General features: G+C 49.2%; 1 protein-coding gene across 1 annotated transcript in view; it reads right to left on the bottom strand.

The window, feature by feature from the left end:
- Positions 1-25635, bottom strand: part of KCTD3 (potassium channel tetramerization domain containing 3) — a 263829-nt gene that overhangs the window by 190177 nt on the left and 48017 nt on the right. Inside the window, exon 5 of the mRNA XM_030196030.1 lies at positions 3647-3727. Coding sequence (XP_030051890.1) covers positions 3647-3727 — 81 coding nt within the window. The remainder of the gene's footprint in view (positions 1-3646; positions 3728-25635) is intronic.

Below are 25635 nucleotides of genomic sequence, written 5' to 3' on the forward strand. Positions count from 1 at the left end.
GATGCCACATCAAAGGTGTCATAGGCGCCCTTGGCCAAGAACTTACGACATGCCTTCTGTTGCTTGACTAACTGGTATACCTACCTAGCCTGCTCCGGTGGGAGACAGTCCACCAAGTCCAACAACTTGTGCACCAAGTAAAGAGCTGGTACGATTGTATACGGGACACGAGCATTGAGACCTGGAACATTGTCCTCCCCCCAAAAAAAAAAAAGAATCCAAGGTCCTAGCTTCTCTGTCTGGGGGTGCTGAGGTATAGTCTCTAGAACTCTTGGCTCTCTTGGGAGTGGACTCCACCACCATGGAACTGTGAGGCAACTGGGGCCTATCAAAACAGGTGTGCTGTGGATCCAATACATTGCGTCGATCTTCTTAGGCAGGGCAAGGACCAACAGAGGGGACTCCCAGTTCCTATCGAGGACTTCCTTGAGCACCTCTTGGAGAGGGACAGTCACAGCCTCCCTAGGAGCAGACTTGTAGTCCAGGATTTTGAATATCTTAGCACTGGGCTCGTCCTCCACTTCCAAAGTGGAATAGCCTCAGCCATTTCCTTTACAAAAGAGGGGAACGAAAGGCTCTCCAGAGGAGACTTTCTCCTTTCAAGTGGAGGAGAGGGTTCAGAGGGAATTCCATAGGACTCATCTGAGGAAAAATACCTTGGATCCTTCTCCGACTCCCATGAGCGTTCCTCGTCAGTATCAGATAGAAACGCCTCATGGAAGGGCTCGACATTGAGAAGCAATGTCCACAAGAGGGGCATCGAGAAACCGGCTCCCTTCTTGACTTCGGCAAAGTTTCCTCCACCGACGTTGAGGGGGGTACCAGCATAGGTGGTAGTCGAAACCGGGGCTGCATGTGGCGCTGAAGGCCACACTGCAAGCTTATGGCCAAGAGAGGCTGCATCAGGCAGAAGGCAGGCGCAAGCACCCCCGATACTGCTGCACACTGCTGCAAAAGACCATCCAGCAGCTCAGGGAGCAAGGCCTGGAGATGCTCATCGAGGGCTGACACCGTGAAAACTTGGAGTGTCAGCTCCAAGACAGGCTGCAGAACTGACAGAGCCGAGATGGGAGTCGGGTCCTGGCTACTTGGAGACAGATGCATAGGTACCTCCTGAATAGAGGGGGCGCGATTCTCCCATTGCTGACGCTTCTCAGGTGCCGAATTCCTCAACGCCCCAGAGCTCCTGATACCATGTGTCGAGCATGATTGATGCCGATGCTTCTTTGCCTTTGCCCAAAGCTCAGCGTCAAGATTGCTTGGTGCCGACGAGGACGACGTGAATCCTCACATCACCTTTGGGTCAGGTCTGACTCTGGCCGGTCCCAGGGGCTCTGTCCAGTAGTCGGCATCAAGACAGGAGGATATCCACCTGACGCACTATTACTCCCAGTGTCTATGGGTCTCAAAGCAGCCATATGGACCGATGCTCCCGATGCAGTCTTCAACGCCGCAACCTCAATGCCAACGTCGAAGATTCGGACCTGGCTCCAAAAATCTTCTCACGTTGAGCCTCTCTGAACACCTGAGTCCTCTTCTTCATCCGAAGGCAAAGGACACAGTTGGCAGGGCCATGGTCTTGCCCTAAGCACTGAAGACACCAAGAATGGGTGTCTTTGTCGGAGATCATCCGATTGCACCGGGAACAGTGCTTAAAGCCACTGGGAGCTTTAGTGGACACGGAAGGAAAAACTTACAAAGTCAAATCAAAAGACGCAATGGTGCCTGAAAAAAGGGGCAAGGTATCACGAAAAAAATCACAGGAAAGACCCGACTGGAGCCTATGCCTAAATGCAACCTAAGACACGGAAAATAAAGGAATCTTAAAAACAGACAAAAAGAACTAAAAGTATACGGGAAGAGAAGGGGACAAAGGCCTAACAAGGCACAGCGAAAAATCACAAGAAAAGCTGCTCTTCCAAACCGGGAATGAAGAGAAACTACAGAAGCAGTCTTTTCCTCACCGCAGTAGAAAAACAACTGCGGTAACCGTGCCCTCGCTGCAGGCAGGAAGGAGCATAGTGGAGCATGTCTCACACTCTACAAAGCTCTGTAAAGCTTGTTATAAGCTCCGGATCAGGCAACGTGGCGCTGTGTTACCTACTTATGAGAATAAATGGCCTGCTTGTCCTCGGAGAATCAAATTTACTTTCATACTTAACATTTTCTCTTACATAACTGTACAAAGAGTATGTACCACTATGGTAAAAAAATGGTAATAGTAACCAAGATTATCTACTTTTACAGTCATTTCAAAGCATGCGGTTTGAACTGAGAAAATTAATGACAGAGAAATATACATCTCTACTGAAACTAAGTTAAAGACATTCATACGAGTCATTCTTGTGGCTTTTCATCCATTTTTTCTCCTGGGGGGGGGGGGTGGATGGAGAAGCTTAGTAAATAAGGCCCTTAATGTTGGCATTTACACAATGAACACAATAGGTGTAATTTTATTTTATTTAATTTTTTTATGAATTTTCTACATTTACATTCATGCCATTACACAAATATATGAAATTCTGAAAATACCAAATCATTTTTCCCACTTTGGAAAAAATTAAAGAGAAAAAAAAAACATAGGAAATTTTTTTCTATTATTTTTTGTCCACAATGTAGTGATCCAAGTACTAGGAAATATATTTTAAAACAAACATTACTACATTAATCTAGGAGCAGAAGGAATTCTGGAATACACAGCCGAGCAACATAGCAATCTGGGATGGCCCCAACTTATTCTTTACTATTAACAAATTCCAATAATTTCCCAGGTGTGAAAAAAACATAATTTGTGGAATTCAAAGAGACGATACATCTGCAAGGAAGTTCCTCCTAATTTAAGAATTCTTGGTTTTAATGCCAAAAATTTTTTTTTTCTTTTTTGAGTGTCACTTGAAAAATCCGGAAACATCTGAATCTTTGATCCTAGGAAAAGGGCATGAGTGTAGTTTTATAAGTGTTTTATGCACAGAAATGGGTATTTTTATGCCCAGGGCAGGCATGCATGCATAAAAGTATGCACTGTTGTTACATGGCATATAATTTTACACTGTACAAAGGAAGCCCCATCCTTGATGGTGGAGGTTAGGTAGAGTTATGAGATATGCACGTATCTCTGTAAACTTCAGAGCAAAAGCTATGACTATTTCAGAGCAGATATAACTTTGGCCAAGGGCTTCTGGGGAGTCAATTTTATAAAGGCAAACAACATATATATTATTTTTGTAAAACAGGAGCAACATATGCACCTGTTCATAGATTAGGTGCCCCTTTATTTTTTTTTTTAGCCTTCTATAGGGACAGTTTTCAATAACCATTTTCTGCATGAAAACATGTTTTACAAGGAAACAAGCAGGCAGGTGACTCACAAGATCCAGCACAGAATAACAAAAAGAAGCAAATTGCCAAAAAGCTTTCATAAAAAGTTAAATTTATTCACCACAAAATCTTAAATGTATGAGCCCGACATGACCACATTTTGCCCCCCCTAAAGAGCTGCATCAGGGACTTGATATACCAACCCAGTGGTGTAGTTTAAACAATTCCACCTATTGGACCTGAAACAGCATCTTTCTTGAGAAACAGCAGCAGCACTTCGTTGGAGGTTGGAGCTAGGAAAAGTATTTAATAAAAGAAAATGGAGTACCTGGAGAAGGCAGGTAGCCATGAAAGAGAACACTGCCACATGATGAGCGCTCTAGTTCTTCACATAACAATAGTCTTCTCACTTTAGGAACATAAATAAGTACAATTTTAACATACAAAATGCCCGACAGAATATCCCCAACTGTAGGGAATTTTATTTACATAGAATTTTCCTATTAGGGGAAACCACTTAGAAAGATCAAGATATGACAATTTATATGTATTGTTACCAGGGCTGTTCACTGATTCAAATTTTTAATCACATGACTGACCACGATTAACATTTTTAATCGCGTGATTAATCGCAAAAATGGGCTTATTTTTGAAAGAGAAGGCCCATCTTTCGACACAAATTAGAAGATGGGCGTCCTTCTCACAGAAACGTCCAAATCGGTATAATCGAAAGCTGATTTTCGACGTCCCCAACTGCACTCTGTTGCAGGGACGGCCAAAGTTCAATGGGGCGTGTCAGAGGCGGGACTTGAGCGTGCCTAACACGCAGACGTCCTTGACCCATAATCGAAAAAAGGACGTCCCTGACGAGTACGTGGACGTTTTCACCCAGACCTGTTTTTCTTATGACTAAAGCACAAAAAGGTGCCCAAAATGACCAGATGACCACCGGAAAGCTTCGGGGATGACCTCCTGTTACTCCTCCAGTTGTCACTAACCCCCTCCCACCCTCAAAAAACATCTTTCAAAATATTTTGTGCCAGACTCTATGCCAGCTTCAGATGTCATACTCAGGTCCGTGACAGCAGTATGCAGGTCCCTGGAGCAGTTTTAGTGGGTACAGTGCACTTCAGACAGGCAGACCCAGCCCCATCCCCCCCCACCTGTTACATTTGTGGAGGAAACAGCGAGCTCTCCAAAACCCACCACAAACCCACATCTAGGTGCCCCCCTTCACCCGTAAAGGCTATGGTAGTGGTGTACAGTTGGGGTAGTGGGTTTCGGGGGGCTCAGTACACAAGGTAAGGGAGCTATGTTTCTGGGAGCAATTTATGAAGTCCACTGCAGTGCCCCCTAGGGTGCTCGGCTGGTGTCCTGGCATGTCAGGGGAACCAGTCACTGCAAATGCTGGCTCCCCCCATGACCAAATGGCCTGCATTTGGTCATTTCTGAGATGGACATCCTTGGTTTTGAAAATCGCCGAAAATCAGAAAAGTCCATGTCTAGGGACAACCAAATTTAAGGATTTGGATGTCCCTGATGGTATTTTCGAAACGAAAGATGGACGTCCGTCTTGTTTCGAAAATACGAGTTTCCCCACCTCTAGATCACGACGTTTTGTGAGGACCTCCAAATCAAAACTTGGACGTCTCTGTCGAAAATGCCCCTCAAAGTGTTCTCCTCACATTTTCACCTGTATAGTGCAAAATATGGACTGCAGATGTCAATTCTCAAAACTGACATTTTGTACTTCAATTACTAAACTGAAAATAAAATAATTTCTCTTACCTTTGTTGTCCAGTGATTTTATTTTTCTAACCATCTTTGTCTCTGGTTCTGTTCCTCTGTCTGTGCTATGAACTTATTTTGAGGGCCTCCTCTCTCCTATTACTTTTCCCTGCTCCTCTCTTCTTCATTTCTTCCCCTATAACATCTTTCACATTCATTTTTCTGCCATTTTTCTTCCTCCTTATATCTGTCTTGTTTCTACTCCTTCCCTTCCCTTTCACCCATGGTCACCATCTTCTCTCTACTACTACTACTATTTAACATTTCTAAAGCGCTACTAGGGTTACGCAGCGCTGTACAGTTAACAAAGAAGGACAGTCCCTGCTCAAAGGAGCTTACAATCTAATGGACAACATGTGAAGTCTCCTCCCCTCCATGGGCACCATCTCCTCTCTTCTATCTTTCCCTTCCTCTCTATGGGCACCATCTCATCCATCCCTCTTCTTTTCCCTTCCTCTCTATGGGCGCCATCACACTTCTCTTCCCTTCCTCTCTATAGGCAGCATCTCATCTTATTCTTTCCCTTCCTCTCCACTGGCACAATCTCATTTCCCCTCCCCCGAGGAGCTCCTGCAGCTTTTCCTCTCCAGCTGCCCCGCATTCTCTCCTACCCCTCCCCTTCACACACCACAACTTTTTCTTTTCCTTCCTACCCTCCTACATATATGTTTCTCTCCTACTGCTGGTCCTCCTCCCTCCCTGATGCTCCTGCAGCTTGTTCTCTCCTGTCGGCCACACACCCGCCTGCCGCACACCAGCAGCCTTTGCTCTGCTGGCACCATGCTCTCTGGCATCTCATCCCACCCCTGCCGCACGCGGCCCTCCACACTTGCCTTGTACACATTGCAGCATTAACCACACGCTGCTCCGCTGTTCTCTGTAACCAGAACCCTCCCTCTCTAGCATCTGACTCCTGCAGCAAGAAACTGGAAGTTTCATCAAAGAAGGCGGGATGCTAGAGAGAAGTGGAGCAGCGTGTGCTTAATGTTGCTGTGTGTGGCAAGTTCGGAGGGTGGTGGGCAGGAGAGAGCTGGGTGGCAGGAGAGAAAAGGCCACCGGTGTACATGGCGGGTAGGAGAGAACTAGAGAACAGGAGCACCAGTGAGGGAGGGAGGCAACAGTAGGAGAGAGCAGAATGGCACGATTAATCGAGTAAAATTATTTGCATGTTAAAAATGTTATAAAGCTGTAGACTGCTCAGTGAAAGAAATCATCCATTTTGGATGAACTTTTCCTTCAGTAAAATATTTCCCCACTCATGGTCAGTACAACCTTGGTAGACAACATTTTGACAGCTAAAGGGACAAAACTTTATGGCTAGCACTCCAACTCAATGACTTTATGAACAGGGACTACCAAGGTCTTTTTTTCTTGCTTACTTGTTGAGGCTTAGTTCCATCTGATTTGGGGCTGATAGTTTGCTTTCTATCCCATTTGTCAATTTTAAATATTTTTGTTTTGTCTAATAGTTGATTTGATTTTGTTTTACTTTATTTTGTTCATTTTGATTTTTCTATCTCTTTCCTTCCCTGCGGTTTCAGTTCAAAGCAGCAGCAGCAAAATATAGTGCATTCTGATCCCCCCTCAGCTCTGGAACCATGGCCCTGAAATAGTATTTACTTCTCCTAGGCCTGGGCTAATGGCAGGTATCAATTTTTAGACTCCAAGGCACATTCTATCACTTATAATAAAATATATAAAACACTGGATTATAAAATCAAAATAGTCTGTGTTTTTCATTTCCTTCTTTCCTTGTTGCCCAATGCCAACAGTAGAACAACAGCTTAAGTGCTTCGATAAAAGCAGAGCTAGAGGGGGGAGGGGGGAGGGCAGTACACAGTGAAATATACATATTTAAAACCCATTTTTATTACATTATTTTTTCTGATCTCGGATCGTGGTTCACTTAACCCCCATTATGGTGAGCTGTCTGAATGATTTGCAGGCTCTACTTCATGATGTGAAATTATTGATTTTTGGTCTCTCTCTCTCTAGAGAAGCATATAGTGCAACATGACTATTATACACAAAGGCTTTTTCACACATACTTGCCTGTGGATTTGCATAAAATGTTGCTTCTAAAATTACCCCCGCATACAAGGGCACACGGACAAGCATGTCAATACTTGTAGGCAACTGGGGTGTACTCATGTTCAGAGAGGGTCAGCGTATTGATTTATATGCAGTCATTATAAAAACGCATACATTGACAAGTATGAATGTATGCATATTTACACCAGCAAATACATGGGACTTCATTACAGTTCCCATTTCTGCAGTTTCTGTAGAGCAATTTATAAAGACACATAGGTGCCTTATAAGTGCAGTTCTATAACACAGGTGTCCACATTTATGTGGGCATTACTCATGCAATGTTTTGGATAGTAGCATTTACACACATATATACACACACATATCTGAGTAAGTGCTAGCAGCATGTCTAAGTGCTATTCCGCAAATACCTGCTTAACTTACAGAACAGGTATTTGTAAGGGGGCATACACAGGAGCACAGCATGGGTGGAACCGAGGTGAAGCGCCAACATACACCCATAACTTATAGAATACTGTAATTTACATACATCCCTGCTGCATTTACGTGACCGCACTTACAGTAGCTCTATGGCTGCTTGCTGCTATAATTTGCTATATTTCTGTCCTCCTGTTGACTTTAATATTTTTGTGCAAAAATTGACTATTCAATGAGGGTAACTATTTCAAGAACTGTACCTGAAGCTCTTCTTACTGCAGAGTTGACTGAGGTTTAATTTGGGTCCCACTATACCTGGTACGTAGTAGAATCTGTCTAAGGGAGGAGCTGCTTCCTGGAGAATTGGGAATTCCTGAGAAGCACTGCAAGCCTGAAAGCTAAGCTTTTCTGAATTTACATATTTTCTGATTTTTGTGTTTGGTTTGATTCATAGATTCTATACTGCTCTCTTACCTGTGTGTCTCTCTCTAATTTCTTCCTAGAACATTGCTGACTTTACCTCCATCTATCCTATAGAAGAAAAAAAAAAAGAAAACGTCTTTCCTCTCACTTGCAGAGTTGCTGCTATAATTTCATTCAATGCAGTATTTGTTGTGCCTTAGTCCCAAGGAGAACCATCTGGAACCGAAGAACTTGCCCCATCTGTCTCCAAATATCAGCTATGAAAGAGGAAATCAACAACCTCAAGAAGGAATTAGCAGCAATTAAGGAAATATCTAGGTCTACCCAATTCCTAGCCAATTTACCACCAGAACTGCCTCAGAGAATAAAGCAACAGAGGAATAGATGGGTCTCAGTAGGCTGATAGATTATAACCTGTGTCGCAGAGGCATTCACCCTGTCAACCTTTGCTCCTATATAATTCATTTGCTGCACTGGAACATGATGATGAACAGAAAAAAAAATACTGAGGTGGAGTCAGAAGTCCAGCAGCAAGAGGGGTGCTATCCAGTCTTTTGCATTATGATTATCTCCCAGTTGGTAAGCGGTTATACGTGTGTGCCAGATGCAAAGAGCTCCTAGCTCTTAGAGAACTGGTCCGTTCAGTAGCAGACTTGGTGGACCTGATGGAGACAGAGAGGTACACAGAGGAGACCTAGAGGAATGTTGTAGAGAAGTTCCAACTCCAGTCTGGCAGCCCCTGTGCTGCCTTGGAGAAGGGAGGTCTCCTAGAAGGAGAGCATCACTCTGGTGAAGTAGGAAATACTCCTGTAGCCAGGACCTACCCACCAGGGGATGTACTATCCTCTAGCACTGAAGATATGTCTCCAAAAACTTCAGCCCAGGAGGGAACTGTTAGAACAGCTGTTGCAGTTGGTGATTTGATCATCAGGCATATAGATAGCTGGGTGGCTAGTGGACATGAGGATTGTCTGGTGACTTGCCTGCCTGGTGAGAAGGTGGTGGACCTAACAAGTCATCTAGACAGGATCATAGATAGTGCTGGGAAGGAGCTGGCTGTCTTGGTACACATGGGTACCAATGAGACAGGAAAATGTGGGAGGGAGGTTCTAGAAGCCAAATTTAGGCTCTTAGGTAGAAAGCTGAAGTCCATATCCTCCAGGGTAGCATTTTCAGACATGTTCCTCATTCCACGCGCAGGACCCAAAACGCAGACAGAGCTCCAAAGTCTCAATGCGTGGTTGAGACAATGATGCAGGGAAGTGGGAATTAGGTATGATAGGAACTGGGAGACATTCTGGGAAAAGGGGAAACTGTTCCGAAAGGATGGGCTCCACCTTAACTGGGATGGAACCAGGCTGCTGGCGCGAACTTTTAAAAAGGAGATAGAGAAAATTTTAAACTAGAATAGGGGGGAAAGCCAACAGTCTCCCAGGAGCCCAGGGAAAATCCACTGCTTATTTCTGGGATAAGCATCATAAAATTATTGAGCTTTTCTGGGATTTTGCCAGGTATTTGTGACCTGGATTGGCCACTGTTGGAAACAGGAAACTGGGCTTGATGGACCTTTGGTCTATCCCAGTGCGACTGGTAGCGCTGTAGAACTACATTAGCAGCGTTTTTTTGTTATAAATCATATGGTGACAGTAAAATTTAAATCTGCATATTTTAGAAGACAGACAAGAGAGAGGAGATATGTTAGAGGCATTTAAATACAAGAGGCAGGCTTCTTTCAATTGAAAGGAAGCTCTGGGACAACATAAGAGACGTTGAAAGGAGGTAGATTCAGGAGTCGTCTATGGAAATATTTCTTTATGGAAGGGGTGGTAGATGTGCAAAACAGCCTATCAATGGTAGTAGTAGTACTTATGAGCGCATGGTTTGGTGTGGATTATCCTTGAAGGATACTATTGAAACAGGATATTTAAGGAATCCCAGTACAGAGGTTTCAACAATGCTGAAAGTAAACCAGGTGTGTTTAATAAGAGAGCACGATAAAGGATGCACATTATCCCCTTCAACTTCTAAACAGATTGTAGATCAAAGGAAAAAAACACAATTTGAAGTGCCTGTATATAAATACTAGAAGCCTAAAAAAAAGACGGGAGAGTTAGAACATATAGCACTAAAAGATGAGGTAGATATAATAGGCATCTCAGAGACTTGGTGGAAAGATGACAATCAACGGGACACTGTGTTAACAGGTTACAAATTGTATCGCAATGACAGAGAGGCTCAAATTGGAGGGGGGGTTGCGCTACAGTGGGGGAAATAAGTATTTGATCCCTTGCTGATTTTGTAAGTTTGCCCACTGACAAAGACATGAGCAGCCCATAATTGAAGGGTAGGTTATTGGTAACAGTGAGAGATAGCACATCACAAATTAAATCCGGAAAATCACATTGTGGAAAGTATATGAATTTATTTGCATTCTGCAGAGGGAAATAAGTATTTAATCCCTCTGGCAAACAAGACCTAATACTTGGTGGCAAAACCCTTGTTGGCAAGCACAGCGGTCAGACGTCTTCTGTAGTTGATGATGAGGTTTGCACACATGTCAGGAGGAATTTTGGTCCACTCCTCTTTGCAGATCATCTCTAAATCATTAAGAGTTCTGGGCTGTCGCTTGGCAACTCGCAGCTTCAGCTCCCTCCATAAGTTTTCAATGGGATTAAGGTCTGGTGACTGGCTAGGCCACTCCATGACCCTAATGTGCTTCTTCCTGAGCCACTCCTTTGTTGCCTTGGCTGTATGTTTTGGGTCATTGTCGTGCTGGAAGACCCAGCCACGACCCATTTTTAAGGCCCTGGCGGAGGGAAGGAAGTTGTCACTCAGAATTGTACGGTACATGGCCCCATCCATTCTCCCATTGATGCGGTGAAGTAGTCCTGTGCCCTTAGCAGAGAAACACCCCCAAAACATAACATTTCCACCTCCATGCTTGACAGTGGGGACGGTGTTCTTTGGGTCATAGGCAGCATTTCTCTTCCTCCAAACACGGCGAGTTGAGTTCATGCCAAAGAGCTCAATTTTTGTCTCATCTGACCACAGCACCTTCTCCCAATCACTCTCGGCATCATCCAGGTGTTCACTGGCAAACTTCAGACGGGCCGTCACATGTGCCTTCCGGAGCAGGGGGACCTTGCGGGCACTGCAGGATTGCAATCCGTTATGTCGTAATGTGTTACCAATGGTTTTCGTGGTGACAGTGGTCCCAGCTGCCTTGAGATCATTGACAAGTTCCCCCCTTGTAGTTGTAGGCTGATTTCTAACCTTCCTCATGATCAAGGATACCCCACGAGGTGAGATTTTGCGTGGAGCCCCAGATCTTTGTCGATTGACAGTCATTTTGTACTTCTTCCATTTTCTTACTATGGCACCAACAGTTGTCTCCTTCTCGCCCAGCGTCTTACTGATGGTTTTGTAGCCCATTCCAGCCTTGTGCAGGTGTATGATCTTGTCCCTGACATCCTTAGACAGCTCCTTGCTCTTGGCCATTTTGTAGAGGTTAGAGTCTGACTGATTCACTGAGTCTGTGGACAGGTGTCTTTCATACAGGTGACCATTGCCGACAGCTGTCTGTCATGCAGGTAACGAGTTGATTTGGAGCATCTACCTGGTCTGTAGGGGCCAGATCTCTTACTGGTTGGTGGGGGATCAAATACTTATTTCCCTCTGCAGAATGCAAATAAATTCATATACTTTCCACAATGTGATTTTCCGGATTTAATTTGTGATGTGCTATCTCTCACTGTTACCAATAACCTACCCTTCAATTATGGGCTGCTCATGTCTTTGTCAGTGGGCAAACTTACAAAATCAGCAAGGGATCAAATACTTATTTCCACCACTGTATATGTTAAAGAGGGAACTGAGTCAAATAAAATAAACATTTCACATGACACAGAATGTGTGTGGAATCATTATGGATAGAAATTCCATGTGTGAAGGGAAGGAGTATTCTTGTAGGGCTGTACTAAACATTTCACATGACACAGATAGCAGTCGGATGAAGAATTGTTTACAGAGATAAGGAAAGCTGGCAAATTGGGCAACGTTATAATAATGGGTGATTTCAATTATCCCAATATAGATTGGACAAATGTTACATCGGGGAGTGCCAGGGAGATAAAATTTCTAGATATAATAAATGACTGCTTCTTGGAGAAGCTGATCCAGGAACCGACAAGAGGGGGAGCCATTTTGAATCTGGTCTTTCTGGTGTGCAAGGCATAGTGTGAGAGGTGGCGATGTTGGGTCCCCTGGGAAACAGTAATCACATGATCAAGTCTGAGCTACAATCTGGATTAACCCGCAAAGTTAATCTACTGTAGCTGCATTTAATTTTCGAAAGGGCGACTATAATAAAATGAGGAAAATGGTTAAAAAGAAACTAAAAAGAATCGGCTGCTAAGGTTAGGACACTAAATCAGGTGTGGACGTTATTCAAAAATACCATCTTGGAAGCCCAGTCCAGATGTATGTCAACTGTCCAGCTTTGCAAAGGTGGAAAGAAGAGAAAATGTCAGCCAGCGTGGTTAAAAGGTGAAGTAAAAGAATGGAAAAAGGAATGGCCCAGCAGGAAATGAGGTGATAGTGCCTCTGTATAAGTCCCTGGCAAAATCTCATTTGGAATTTTTTGTAATTACTAGAACTACATTAGCAGCGTTTTTTTGTTATAAATCATATGGTGACAGTAAAATTTAAATCTGCATATTTTAGAAGACAGACAAGAGAGAGGAGATATGTTAGAGGCATTTAAATACAAGAGGCAGGCTTCTTTCAATTGAAAGGAAGCTCTGGGACAACATAAGAGACGTTGAAAGGAGGTAGATTCAGGAGTCGTCTATGGAAATATTTCTTTATGGAAGGGGTGGTAGATGTGCAAAACAGCCTATCAATGGTAAAGCGAAGATACTTACCTGTAGCAGGTATTCTCCGAGGACAGCAGGCTGATTGTTCTCACATGTGGGTCAACGTCCGTGTCGGCCCAGGAATCGGCAAATTTTTGCAAGCAAAAAAGTAAAGTTTTGCCAGAGTCTTCTGGCGCCCGCGCATGCGCGGACTGATTTCCCGCCCGTCGTGTGAGCACTTCTCCTCAGTTAAATCCAAAAGTATATACAGAAATAAATAACAACTCCAAAAGGGAGGTGGGCGGGTTTGTGAGAACAATCAGCCTGCTGTCCTCGGAGAATACCTGCTACAGGTATCTTCGCTTTCTCCGAGGACAAGCAGACTGTTTGTTCTCACATGTGGGGTATCCCCCTGGCAAGGAAAGCGAATGCTACATACCTGTAGAAGGTATTCTCCGAGGACAGCAGGCTGATTGTTCTCACTGATGGGTGACGTCCACGGCAGCCCCTCCAATCGGAATCTTCACTAGCAAAGTCCTTTGCTAGCCCTCGCGCGCCCGCGCGCACCGCGCATGCGCGGCCGTCTACCCGCCCGAAACCGGCTCGAGCCGGCCAGTCCAGTATGTAGCAAGACAAAACTCTGAAGGGAAGACACAACTCCAAAGGGGAGGCGGGCGGGTTTGTGAGAACAATCAGCCTGCTGTCCTCGGAGAATACCTTCTACAGGTATGTAGCATTCGCTTTCTCCGAGGACAAGCAGGCTGCTTGTTCTCACTGATGGGGTATCCCTAGCCCCCAGGCTCACTCAAAACAACAACCAAGGTCAATTGGGCCTCGCAACGGCGAGGACATAACTGAGATTGACCTAAAAAATTTACCAACTAACTGAGAGTGCAGCCTGGAACAGAACAAACAGGGCCCTCGGGGGGTGGAGTTGGATCCTAAAGCCCAAACAGGTTCTGAAGAACTGACTGCCCGAACCGACTGTCGCGTCGGGTATCCTGCTGCAGGTAGTAATGGGATGTGAATGTGTGGACAGAAGCCCACGTCGCAGCTTTGCAAATTTCTTCAATGGAGGCTGACTTCAAGTGGGCTACCGACGCAGCCATGGCTCTAACATTATGAGCCGTGACATGACCCTCAAGAGCCAGCCCCGCCTGGGCGTAAGTGAAGGAAATGCAATCTGCTAGCCAATTGGATATGGTGCGTTTCCCTACAGCCACTCCCCTCCTATTGGGGTCAAAAGAAACAAACAATTGGGCGGACTGTCTGTGGGGCTGTGTCCGCTCCAAGTAGAAGGCCAATGCTCTCTTGCAGTCCAAAGTGTGCAGCTGACGTTCAGCAGGGCAGGAATGAGGACGGGGAAAGAATGTTGGCAAGACAATTGACTGGTTCAGATGGAACTCCGACACGACCTTTGGCAGAAACAGGGTGAGTACGGAGGACTACTCTGTTGTGATGAAATTTGGTGTAAGGGGCCTGGGCTACCAGGGCTTGAAGCTCACTGACTCTACGAGCTGAAGTAACTGCCACCAAGAAAATGACCTTCCAGGTCAAGTACTTCAGATGGCAGGAATTCAGTGGCTCAAAAGGAGGTTTCATCAGCTGGGTGAGAACGACATTGAGATCCCATGACACTGTAGGAGGCTTGACAGGGGGCTTTGACAAAAGCAAACCTCTCATAAAGCGAACAACTAAAGGCTGTCCTGAGATCGGCTTACCTTCCACATGGTAATGGTATGCACTGATTGCACTAAGGTGAACTCTTACAGAGTTGGTCTTGAGACCAGACTCAGACAAGTGCAGAAGGTATTCAAGCAGGGTCTGTGTAGGACAAGAGCGAGGATCTAGGGCCTTGCTGTCACACCAGACGGCAAACCTCCTCCAATGAAAGAAGTAACTTCTCTTAGTGGAGTCTTTCCTGGAAGCAAGCAAGATGCGGGAGACACCCTCTGGCAGACCCAAAGAGGCAAAGTCTACGCCCTCAACATCCAGGCCGTGAGAGCCAGGGACCGGAGGTTGGGATGCAGAAGAGCCCCTTCGTCCTGCGTGATGAGGGTCGGAAAACACTCCAATCTCCACGGTTCTTCGGAGGATAACTCCAGAAGAAGAGGGAACCAGATCTGACGCGGCCAAAAAGGAGCAATCAGGATCATGGTGCCTCGGTCTTGCTTGAGTTTCAACAAAGTCTTCCCCACCAGAGGAATGGGAGGGTAAGCATACAGCAGGCCCTCCCCCCAATCGAGGAGGAAGGCATCCGATGCCAGTCTGCCGGTGGCCTGAAGCCTGGAACAGAACTGAGGGACTTTGTGGTTTGCTCGAGATGCGAAGAGATCCACCAAGGGGGTGCCCCACGCTTGGAAGATCTGGCGCACCACTCGGGAGTTGAGCGACCACTCGTGAGGTTGCATAATCCTGCTCAACCTGTCGGCCAGACTGTTGTTTACGCCTGCCAGATATGTGGCTTGGAGCACCATGCCGTTCCGGCGAGCCCAGGTCCACATGCTGACGGCTTCCTGACACAGGGGGCGAGATCCGGTGCCCCCCTGCTTGTTTACATAATACATGGCAACCTGGTTGTCTGTCTGAATTTGAATAATTTGGTGGGACAGCCGATCTCTGAAAGCCTTCAGAGCGTTCCAGATCGCTCGTAACTCCAGAAGATTGATCTGTAGATCGCGTTCCTGGCGGGACCAGCTTCCTTGAGTGTGGAGCCCATCGACATGAGCTCCCCATCCCAGGAGAGACGCATCCGTGGTCAGCACTTTTTGTGGCTGAGGAATTTGGAAGGGACGTCCCAGAGTCAAATTGGTTCAAATCGTCCACCAATACAGGGATTCGAGAAAACTCGTGGACAGGTGGATCACGTCCTCTAGACCCCCAGCGGCCTGATACCACTGGGAGGCTAGGGTCCATTGAGCAGATCTCATGTGAAGGCGGGCCATGGGAGTCACATGAACTGTGGAGGCCATGTGGCCCAGCAATCTCAACATCTGCCGAGCTGTGATCTGCTGGGACGCTCGCACCCGGGAGACGAGGGACAACAAGTTGTTGGCTCTCGTCTCTGGGAGATAGGCGCGAGCCGTCCGAGAATCCAGCAGAGCTCCTATGAATTCGAGGTTCTGCACTGGAAGAAGATGGGACTTTGGGTAATTTATCACAAACCCCAGTAGCTCCAGAAGGCGAATAGTCATCTGCATGGACTGCAGAGCTCCTGCCTCGGACGTGCTCTTTACCAGCCAATCGTCGAGATATGGGAACACGTGTACTCCCAGCCTGCGAAGTGCCGCTGCTACCACAGCTAGGCACTTTGTGAACACCCTGGGCGCAGAGGCGAGCCCAAAGGGTAGCACACAGTACTGGAAGTGGCGTGTGTGCCCAACTGAAATCGCAGATACTGTCTATGAGCTGGCAGTATCGGGATATGTGTGTAGGCATCCTTCAAGTCCAGAGAGCATAGCCAATCGTTTTGCTGAATCATGGGGAGAAGGGTGCCCAGGGAAAGCATCCTGAACTTTTCTTTTACGAGATATTTGTTCAGGGCCCTTAGGTCTAGGATGGGACGCATCCCCCCTGTTTTCTTTTCCACAAGGAAGTACCTGGAATAGAATCCCAGCCCTTCTTGCCCGGATGGCACGGGCTCGACCGCATTGGCGCTGAGAAGGGCGGAGAGTTCCTCTGCAAGTACCCTCTTGTGTTGGAAGCTGTAAGACTGAGCTCCCGGTGGACAATTTGGAGGTTTTGAGGTCAAATTGAGGGTGTACCCCTGCCGGACTATTTGCAGAACCCACTGATCGGAGGTTATGAGAGGCCACCTTTGGTGAAAAGCTTTCAACCTCCCTCCGACTGGCAGGTCGCCCGGCACGGACACTTGGATGTCGGCTATGCTCTGCTGGAGCCAGTCAAAAGCTCGCCCCCTGCTTTTGCTGGGGAGCCGCGGGGCCTTGCTGAGTCGCACGCTGCTGACGAGAGCGAGCGCGCTGGGGCTTAGCCTGGGCCGCAGGCTGTCGGGAAGGAGGATTGTACCTACGCTTGCCAGAAGAGTAGGGAACAGTCTTCCTTCCCCCGAAAAATCGTCTACCCATAGAGGTAGAAGCTGAAGGCTGCCGGCGGGCGAATTTGTCGAATGCGGTGTCCCGCTGGTGGAGAGACTCTACCACCTGTTCGACTTTTTCGCCAAAAATGTTGTCCGCACGGCAAGGCGAGTCCGCAATCCGCTGCTGGATTCTATTCTCCAGGTCGGCGGCACGCAGCCATGAGAGCCTGCGCATCACCACACCTTGAGCAGCGGCCCTGGACGCAACATCAAAAGTGTCATAAACTCCTCTGGCCAGGAATTTTCTGCACGCCTTCAGCTGCCTGACCACCTCCTGAAAAGGCTTGGCTTGCTCAGGGGGAAGAGCATCAACCAAGCCCGCCAACTGCCGCACATTGTTCCGCATGTGTATGCTCGTGTAGAGCTGGTAAGACTGGATCTTGGACACGAGCATAGAGGAATGGTAGGCCTTCCTCCCAAAGGAGTCTAAGGTTCTAGCGTCCTTGCCCGGGGGCGCCGAAGCATGTTCCCTAGAACTCTTAGCCTTCTTTAGGGCCAAATCCACAACTCCAGAGTCGTGAGGCAACTGAGTGCGCATCAGCTCTGGGTCCCCATGGATCCGGTACTGGGACTCGATCTTCTTGGGAATGTGGGGATTAGTTAAGGGTTTCGTCCAGTTCGCAAGCAATGTCTTTTTTAGGACATGGTGCAAGGGAACGGTGGACGCTTCCTTAGGTGGAGAAGGATAGTCCAGGAGCTCAAACATTTCAGCCCTGGGCTCGTCCTCCACAACCACCGGGAAGGGGATGGCCGTAGACATCTCCCGGACAAAGGAAGCAAAAGACAGACTCTCGGGAGGAGAAAGCTGTCTTTCAGGAGAGGGAGTGGGATCAGAAGGAAGACCCTCAGACTCCTCGTCAGAGAAATATCTAGGATCTTCCTCTTCCTCCCACGAGGCCTCACCCTCGGTGTCAGACACAAGTTCACGAACCTGTGTCTGCAACCTCGCCCTGCTCGACTCAGTGGAGCCACGTCCACGATGGGGGCGTCGAGAGGTAGACTCCCTCGCCCGCATCGGCGAAGCTCCCTCCGCCGACGTAGTCGGGGAGCCTTCCTGGGAGGTGGCCGCTGCCGGCACCGCACGCGGTACCGACGTCGGGGACCTCAACCTGGGCGATGGGCCAGCCGGCGCCACGCTCGACGGTACCGGAGGCGCAAGCACCGCCGGTACCGGAGGGGTAGGGCGCAACAGCTCTCCCAGAATCTCTGGGAGAACGGCCCGGAGGCTCTCGTTTAGAGCGGCTGCAGAGAAAGGCTGTGAGGTCGATGCAGGCGTCGACGTCAGGACCTGTTCCGGGCGAGGAGGCTGTTCCGGGCTGTCCAGAGTGGAGCGCATCGACACCTCCTGAACAGAGGGTGAGCGGTCCTCTCGGTGCCGATGCCTGCTGGGTGCCGAATCCCTCGGCGACCCAGAGCTCTCGGTGCCGACGCGGGGAGGAGACCGGTGTCGATGCTTCTTCGACTTCTTCCTAAGCATGTCACCGGAGCTCCCCGGCACCGACGAGGAGGACGTAGAATCCATCCGTCGCTTCCTCGGGGCCGAGGCCGAAGAAGGTCGGTCTCGGGGGGGCTGTACCGCAGGAGCCCTCAGGGTGGGAGGAGACCCACCCGAAGGCTCACCGCCACCAGCAGGGGAATGGACAGCCCTCACCTGCACTCCTGACGATGCACCACCGTCCGACGACATCAGCAGACGAGGTCCCGGTACCACCGGCGTCGATGCAGCTATCCGATGTCTCGGCGCCGATGCAGAGGCCCGATGCCTCGATGCACTCGATGCAAGGGCGGCCGAGGAAGATGGTCTGGACGCTGACGACGTCGATGCACTCAAAGATCCCGGTGCCGATGCCGACGAAGAGCCCGAGAACAAAACGTTCCACTGGGCTAGTCTCGCTACCTGAGTCCGCCTTTGAAGCAGGGAACACAGACTACAGTTCTGAGGGCGGTGCTCGGCCCCCAGACACTGAAGACACGACGAGTGTCGATCAGTGAGCGAGATAACCCGGGCGCACTGGGTGCACTTCTTGAAGCCGCTGGAAGGCTTCGATGTCATGGGCGGAAAAATCGCGCCGGCGAAATCAAAGTCCGAAATGACGGAAAAAGAGCACCAAAAACTTTAGAGGGAGAAAATCTCGACCGAGGCCGAAAAGAGGCCTACCCCGACGACGAAAGAAAACTTATCGGGGCCAAAAGCTGGAAATACGGGGAGGATTGAAACGGAACCCGGTGGAGGGGTTCCGGAGCACTTCCCGAGTAGAAGAAAAGCTTTTCCGAAGAAAAAACACGTTCAACAATATGGACGCGCGAGGTCGACTCTCCGGGGCTCGACACGGCGAAAATACGACCGTACCGAGTGCGGACAAAAGAAGACTGGCCGGCTCGAGCCGGTTTCGGGCGGGAAGACGGCCGCGCATGCGCGGTGCGCGCGGGCGCGCGAGGGCTAGCAAAGGACTTTGCTAGTGAAGATTCCGATTGGAGGGGCTGCCGTGGACGTCACCCATCAGTGAGAACAAGCAGCCTGCTTGTCCTCGGAGAACATCCGCTATCCGCTGCTGCACAGAATAATCAAGGTCAGAGACACGCAGCCATGAGAGTCTGCACATCACTATACCTTGAGCAGCGATCCTGGATGTCACGTCAAAAGTGTCAAAAGTACCCCTGGCCAGGAACTTGCGACACGCCTTGTGCTGCCTGACCATCTGGCGAAAAGGCACGGCCAGCTCCGTAGGGAGTGTCTCAACCAAGCTGGACAGTTGACATATCGAGTCCCGCAAGTGTACGCTCGTGAAGAGCTGGTATGACTGGATCTTGCAGCGAGCATAGCAGCCTGATACGTCTTTCTCCCATAAGAGTCAAGAGTCCTAGCTTCTCTGCCTGGGGGTGCCGAAGCATAGTCTCTAGTACTCCTGGCTCTCTTGAGGGTGGAGTCCACCACCATAGAATTGTGGGTAACTGAGACCACATCAACCCAGGTTCACCGTGGATCCGATACTGGGATTCAGCTTTTTTCGGGACCACAGGGCCAGACAGAGGGGCTGAACAGTTTCGCATAAGGACTTTCTTCAGTACCTTATGCAGAGGAACTGTCACAGCCTCTTTAGGTGGAGAAGAATAATCCAAGACCTCGAGCATCTCAATCCTGGGCTCATCCTCAACCTCCACAAGGAAGGGAATAGCCGTAACCATTTCCCGGACAAAAAAGGAAAAGGACAGACTCTCCGGTGGAGACAGTCTCCTTTCTAGTGGAGGGGAAGGATCAGAGGGAATTCCAAAGGACTCATCAGAAGAGAAGTACCTGGGATCCTCATCTGACTCCCACGAACGCTCCTACTCGGTGTTGGATAAAACCTGAGTTAAGGTGCTTCGACACTGGACCTGCCTCGACACAGAGGAACGATGTCCTCTATGGCAATATTGAGAGGTCGATGCCCTGTCCGACTGCGGTGAAGCTCCCTTCACCAATGTCGAAGGGGAGTCGACCTGGGTGGTAGCCGACGCCGATGCTGCAGGAGGCATCACGGTCGGGGACCTCACCACTGGTAAAGGGCCAGACACCACTGCAGCAGATGGTACAGAAGGCGCAAGCACCCCTGACACCGAAGCTGACTGACGTAGCAGTCTCTCCAGAAGTTCTGGAAACAAGGCCCGGATGCACTCGTCGAGAGCTGCCATCGGAGAAGGCTGCAGGGTCGGTGGGACAGGCGGTGTCAGAATCCGTAGAGGCTCGGGAGCGGGCATCGGGCTGCTAGGAGACCGACGCATCAGCACCTCCTGTATCAAAGGTGAGCGATCCTCTCGGCGCCGACACTTCTCGGGTGCCGACTCTCTCAATGTCCCGGAGCTCCCGGTACCATGCGTCCAAGGAGGACGACGACAGTGCTTCTTAGCTTTCACTCGAAGCCCGTCGAGACTCCTCGGTACCGATGAGGAGGACGTGGAATCCTCACACCTCCTCAGGCCCGGGTCCGACAAAGGCCTGTCCCGGGGGGCCTGCATAACAGGAGGCCTCAAGGCAGGTGGAGACCCACTCGACGCCTCACTACTCCCAGCACGAGTTGGTCTCATAGCAGCCATTACCTCTTTCCCCGACATCGATGCTCCCTTCAATGTCGACGCCACCGACCTCGGTACCGATGTCGAAGGACCAGACTGAGCCCCAAAATGTTTTTCACATTGCGCCTCTCGAGACATTTGGGTCCGTTTCTTCATACGAAGACACAAACTACAAGCGGCTGGGCTATGGTCAGGTTCAAGGCACTGAATACACCAGGCGTGGGTATCGGTACCTGATATAGTCTGGTTGCACCGCATACAACGCTTGAAGCCGCTGGGAGTCTTCGATGACATGGAAGGAAAAACGGCTTGGACAAACTCAAAAGACGCCATTGTGCCTAAAAATCAGAAAAAAAAAACACAAAAGAGAAAAGGGGAGAACCTGACTGTGCGGCCTAAGGCCGCTACGAAAAAGAAAAAAACTAAAGGGAAAACTACGGTAACCTTATTTTTTTTTTCTCTTGTGAAGAATAAAACAAAAAACATAAGCAAACAAAATCGTAAACAACTCTTCCTGGGCCTGAGATGAGCAGAAAACGAACGCTGCCGCACCTCAACGCGGAGAAAGAAAAACTGAGTAGTGCTCACGCGACGGGCAGGAAATAAGTCTGAGCACCAGAAGACTCTGGCTAAACTTTACTTTTTTGCTTGCAAAAATTTGCTGATTCCTGGGCCGATGCGGACGTCGACCCACAAGTGAGAATTAGCAGCCTGCTTGTCCTCGGAAAATGGAACAGACACAGATAGTATCTGAATTCAAAAAAGCATGGGAAAAATACAGAGAATCTGAGGGAGAGGAAGAGATTGTAGAGCTTAGCAGATGGTGTACATAGGCAAACTGGATAGGCTATATGATCTGCAGTCATTTTCTGTTTATGATTTTAACAAAATCCTATACTACCTCTTACATGCCTTCAGCTTTACATTTCAAAACCTAAAACATGTTGTGTGAGAAGAAACTGAGGGGGCGTCTGACCTGTATCTCAACAGAAAATTTAAGGCAGCCAAGATATTAGGTCCTCCCTTACCTCCTGAATGACAGTGAATGATACATACCTGTAGCAGGTGTTCTCCAAGGACAGCAGGCTGATTGTTCTCACGACTGGGTTGACGTCCACGGCAGCCCCCACCAACCGGAACAAAACTTCGCGGGCGGTCCCGCACGCAGGGCACGCCCACCGCGCATGCGCGGCCGTCTTCCTGCCCATGCGCAACCGTTCCCGCTCAGTTGAATGACAAGCAAAAATGATGAAACGCAACTCCAAAGGGGAGGAGGGAGGGTAGGTGAGAACAATCAGCCTGCTGTCCTTGGAGAACACCTGCTACAGGTATGTATCATTCACTTTCTCCGAGGACAAGCAGGCTGCTTGTTCTCACGACTGGGGTATCTCTAGCTCTCAGGCTCACTCAAAACAAGAACCCATGTCAATTGAACCTCGCAACGGCGAGGACATAACAGAAATTGACCTACGAAGAACAACTAACTGAGAGTGCAGCCTGACCAGAATAAATTCGGGTCCTGGAGGGTGGAGTTGGATTTACACCCCAAACAGATTCTGCAGCACCGACTGCCCGAACCGACTGTCGCGTCGGGTATCCTGCTGGAGGCAGTAATGTGATGTGAATGTGTGGACAGATGACCACGTCGCAGCCTTGCAAATCTCTTCAATAGTGGCTGACTTCAAGTGAGCCACCGACGCTGCCATGGCTCTGACACTGTGAGCCGTGACATGGCCCTCCAGATTCAGCCCAGCCTGGGCATAAGTGAAGGAAATGCAATCTGCTAGCCAATTGGAGATGGTGCGTTTCCTGACAGCGACCCCTATCCTGTTAAGGTCAAAAGAAACAAACAATTGGGCGGACTGTCTGTGGGGCTGTGTCCGCTCCAAGTAGAAGGCCAATGCTCTCTTGCAGTCCAATGTGTGCAACTGACGTTCAGCAGGGCGGGTATGCGGTCTGGGAAAGAATGTTGGCAAGACAATTGACTGGTTAAGATGGAACTCCGACACCACCTTCGGCAGGAACTTTGGGTGAGTGCGGAGCACTACTCTGTTGTGATGAAATTTGGTATACGGAGCATGAGCTACCAGGGCTTGAAGCTCACTGACCCTACGAGCTGAAGTAACTGCCACCAAGAAAATGACCTTCCAGGTCAAGTACTTCAGATGGCAGGTATTCAGTGGCTCAAAAGGAGGTTTCATCAGCTGGGTGAGGACGACGTTGAGATCCCATGACACTGCAGGAGGCTTGATAGGGGGCTTTGACAAAAGCAAGCCTCTCATGAATCGAATGACTAAAGGCTCTCCAGAGATGGCTTTACCTTCCACACGATAATGGTAAGCACTAATCGCACTAAGGTGATTCCTTACTGAGTTGGTCTTGAGGCCAGACTCTGATAATTGCAGAAGGTATTCAAGCAGGTTCTGTGCAGGGCAAGAACGAGGTTCTAGGGCCTTGCTCTCACACCAAACGACAAACCTCCTCCACTTGAAAAAGTAACTCTTTTTAGTGGAATCCTTCCTAGAGGCAAGCAAGACACCCTCAGACAGACCCAATGCAGCGAAGTCTATGCCCTCAACATCCAGGCCGTGAGAGCCAGAGACTGAAGGTTGGGGTGCAGCAACGCTCCGTCGTTCTGCGAAATGAGAGTCGGAAAACACTCCAATCTCCATGGTTCTTCAGAGGACAACTCCAGAAGAAGAGGAAACCAGATCTGACGGGGCCAAAAGGGTGCGATCAGAATCATGGTGCCGCGGTCTTGCTTGAGCTTCAGTAAGGTCTTCCCCACCAAAGGTATGGGAGGATAAGCATACAGGAGGCCGGTCCCCCAATGAAGGAGAAAGGCATCCGGCGCTAGCCTGCCGTGTGTCTGAAGTCTGGAACAGAACAGAGGCAGCTTGTGGTTGGTCTGAGAGGCGAAAAGGTCCACCGAGGGGGTGCCCCACTCTCGGAAGATCTTGCGTACCACTCTGGAATGGAGCGACCACTCGTGCGGTTGCATGACTCTGCTCAGTCTGTCGGCCAGGCTGTTGTTTACGCCTGCCAGATATGTGGCTTGGAGGAGCATGCCGAACTGGCAAGCCCAACGCCACATCCCGACGGCTTCCTGACACAGGGGGCGAGATCCGGTGCCCCCCTGCTTGTTGACGTAATACATTGCAACCTGATTGTCTGTCCGAATTTGGATAATTTGACAGGACAGCCGATCCCTGAAAGCCTTCAGTGCGTTCCAGATCGCTCGGAGCTCCAGGAGGTTGATCTGAAGATCCTTTTCCTGGAGGGACCACAGTCCCTGGGTGTAAAGCCCATCGACATGAGCTCCCCACCCCAGGCGAGATGCATCCGTCGTCAGCACCTTCGTGGGCTGTGGAATTTGGAATGGACGTCCCAGGGTCAAATTGGTCCGAATGGTCCACCAGTGCAGTGAAGTGCGGCAACTGGTGGAGAGGCGGATGACATATTCTAGATTCCCGGTGGCTTGAAACCACTGGGAAGCTAGGGTCCATTGAGCAGATCTCATGTGAAGACGAGCCATGGGAGTCACATGAACTGTAGAGGCCATATGACCCAGAAGTCTCAACATCTGCCGAGCTGTGATCTGCTGAGACGCTCTGGTCTGGGAAGCCAGGGACAGGAGGTTGTTGGCCCTCGCTTCGGGAAGGAAGGCCTGAGCCGTCTGAGTATTCAGCAGAGCTCCTATGAATTCCAGAGACTGGGCTGGCTGGAGATGGGACTTTGGGTAATTTATCACAAACCCCAGCAGCTCCAGGAGGTGAATAGTGCACTGCATGGACCGGAGAGCTCCTGCCTCCGAGGTGTTCTTGACCAGCCAATCGTCGAGATATGGGAACACGTGCACTCCCAGCCTGCGTAGATACGCCGCTACCACCACGAGGCACTTTGTAAACACCCGTGGGGCAGAGGCGAGCCCAAAGGGCAGCACACAATACTGAAAGTGCCGTGTGCCCAGGCGGAATCTGAGATACTGTCTGTGAGCTGGCAGTATCGGGATGTGAGTGTATGCGTCCTTTAAATCCAGGGAACATAGCCAATCGTTTTTCTGAATCATTGGCAGAAGGGTGCCCAAGGAAAGCATCCTGAACTTTTCATTGACCAGGAATTTGTTCAGGCCTCTCAGGTCTAGGATGGGACGCATCCCCCCTGTTTTCTTTTCCACAAGGAAGTACCTGGAATAGAATCCCTGCCCTTCCTGCCCGGGTGGTACGGGCTCGACCGCATTGGTGCTGAGAAGGGCGGAGAGTTCCTCTGCAAGTACCTGCTTGTGATGGGAGCTGAAGGATTGAGCTCCCGGAGGACAATTTGGTGGCAGGGAGGCCAAATTCAGGGCGTATCCGCACCGCACTATTTGGAGAACCCACTGGTCGGAGGTTATGAGAGGCCACCTTTAATGAAAACATTTTAACCTTCCTCCGACCGGCAGATCGTCCGGTACGGACACTTTGAGGGCGGCTATGTTCCCATGGATCCAGTCAAAAGCCCGTCCCCGGCTTTTGCTGTGGAGGCGCAGGTGGCTGCTTAGGCGCACGCTGTTGACAAGAACGAGCGAGCTGGGACTGTCCCTGTGCCTGACGAGGCCTTCGGGCCGGCTGGGTGTACCTACGCTTGGTAAAGGCA

Source organism: Microcaecilia unicolor, chromosome 3 (genome assembly GCF_901765095.1).
Source record: "Microcaecilia unicolor chromosome 3, aMicUni1.1, whole genome shotgun sequence".
NCBI lineage: Eukaryota > Metazoa > Chordata > Amphibia > Gymnophiona > Siphonopidae > Microcaecilia > Microcaecilia unicolor.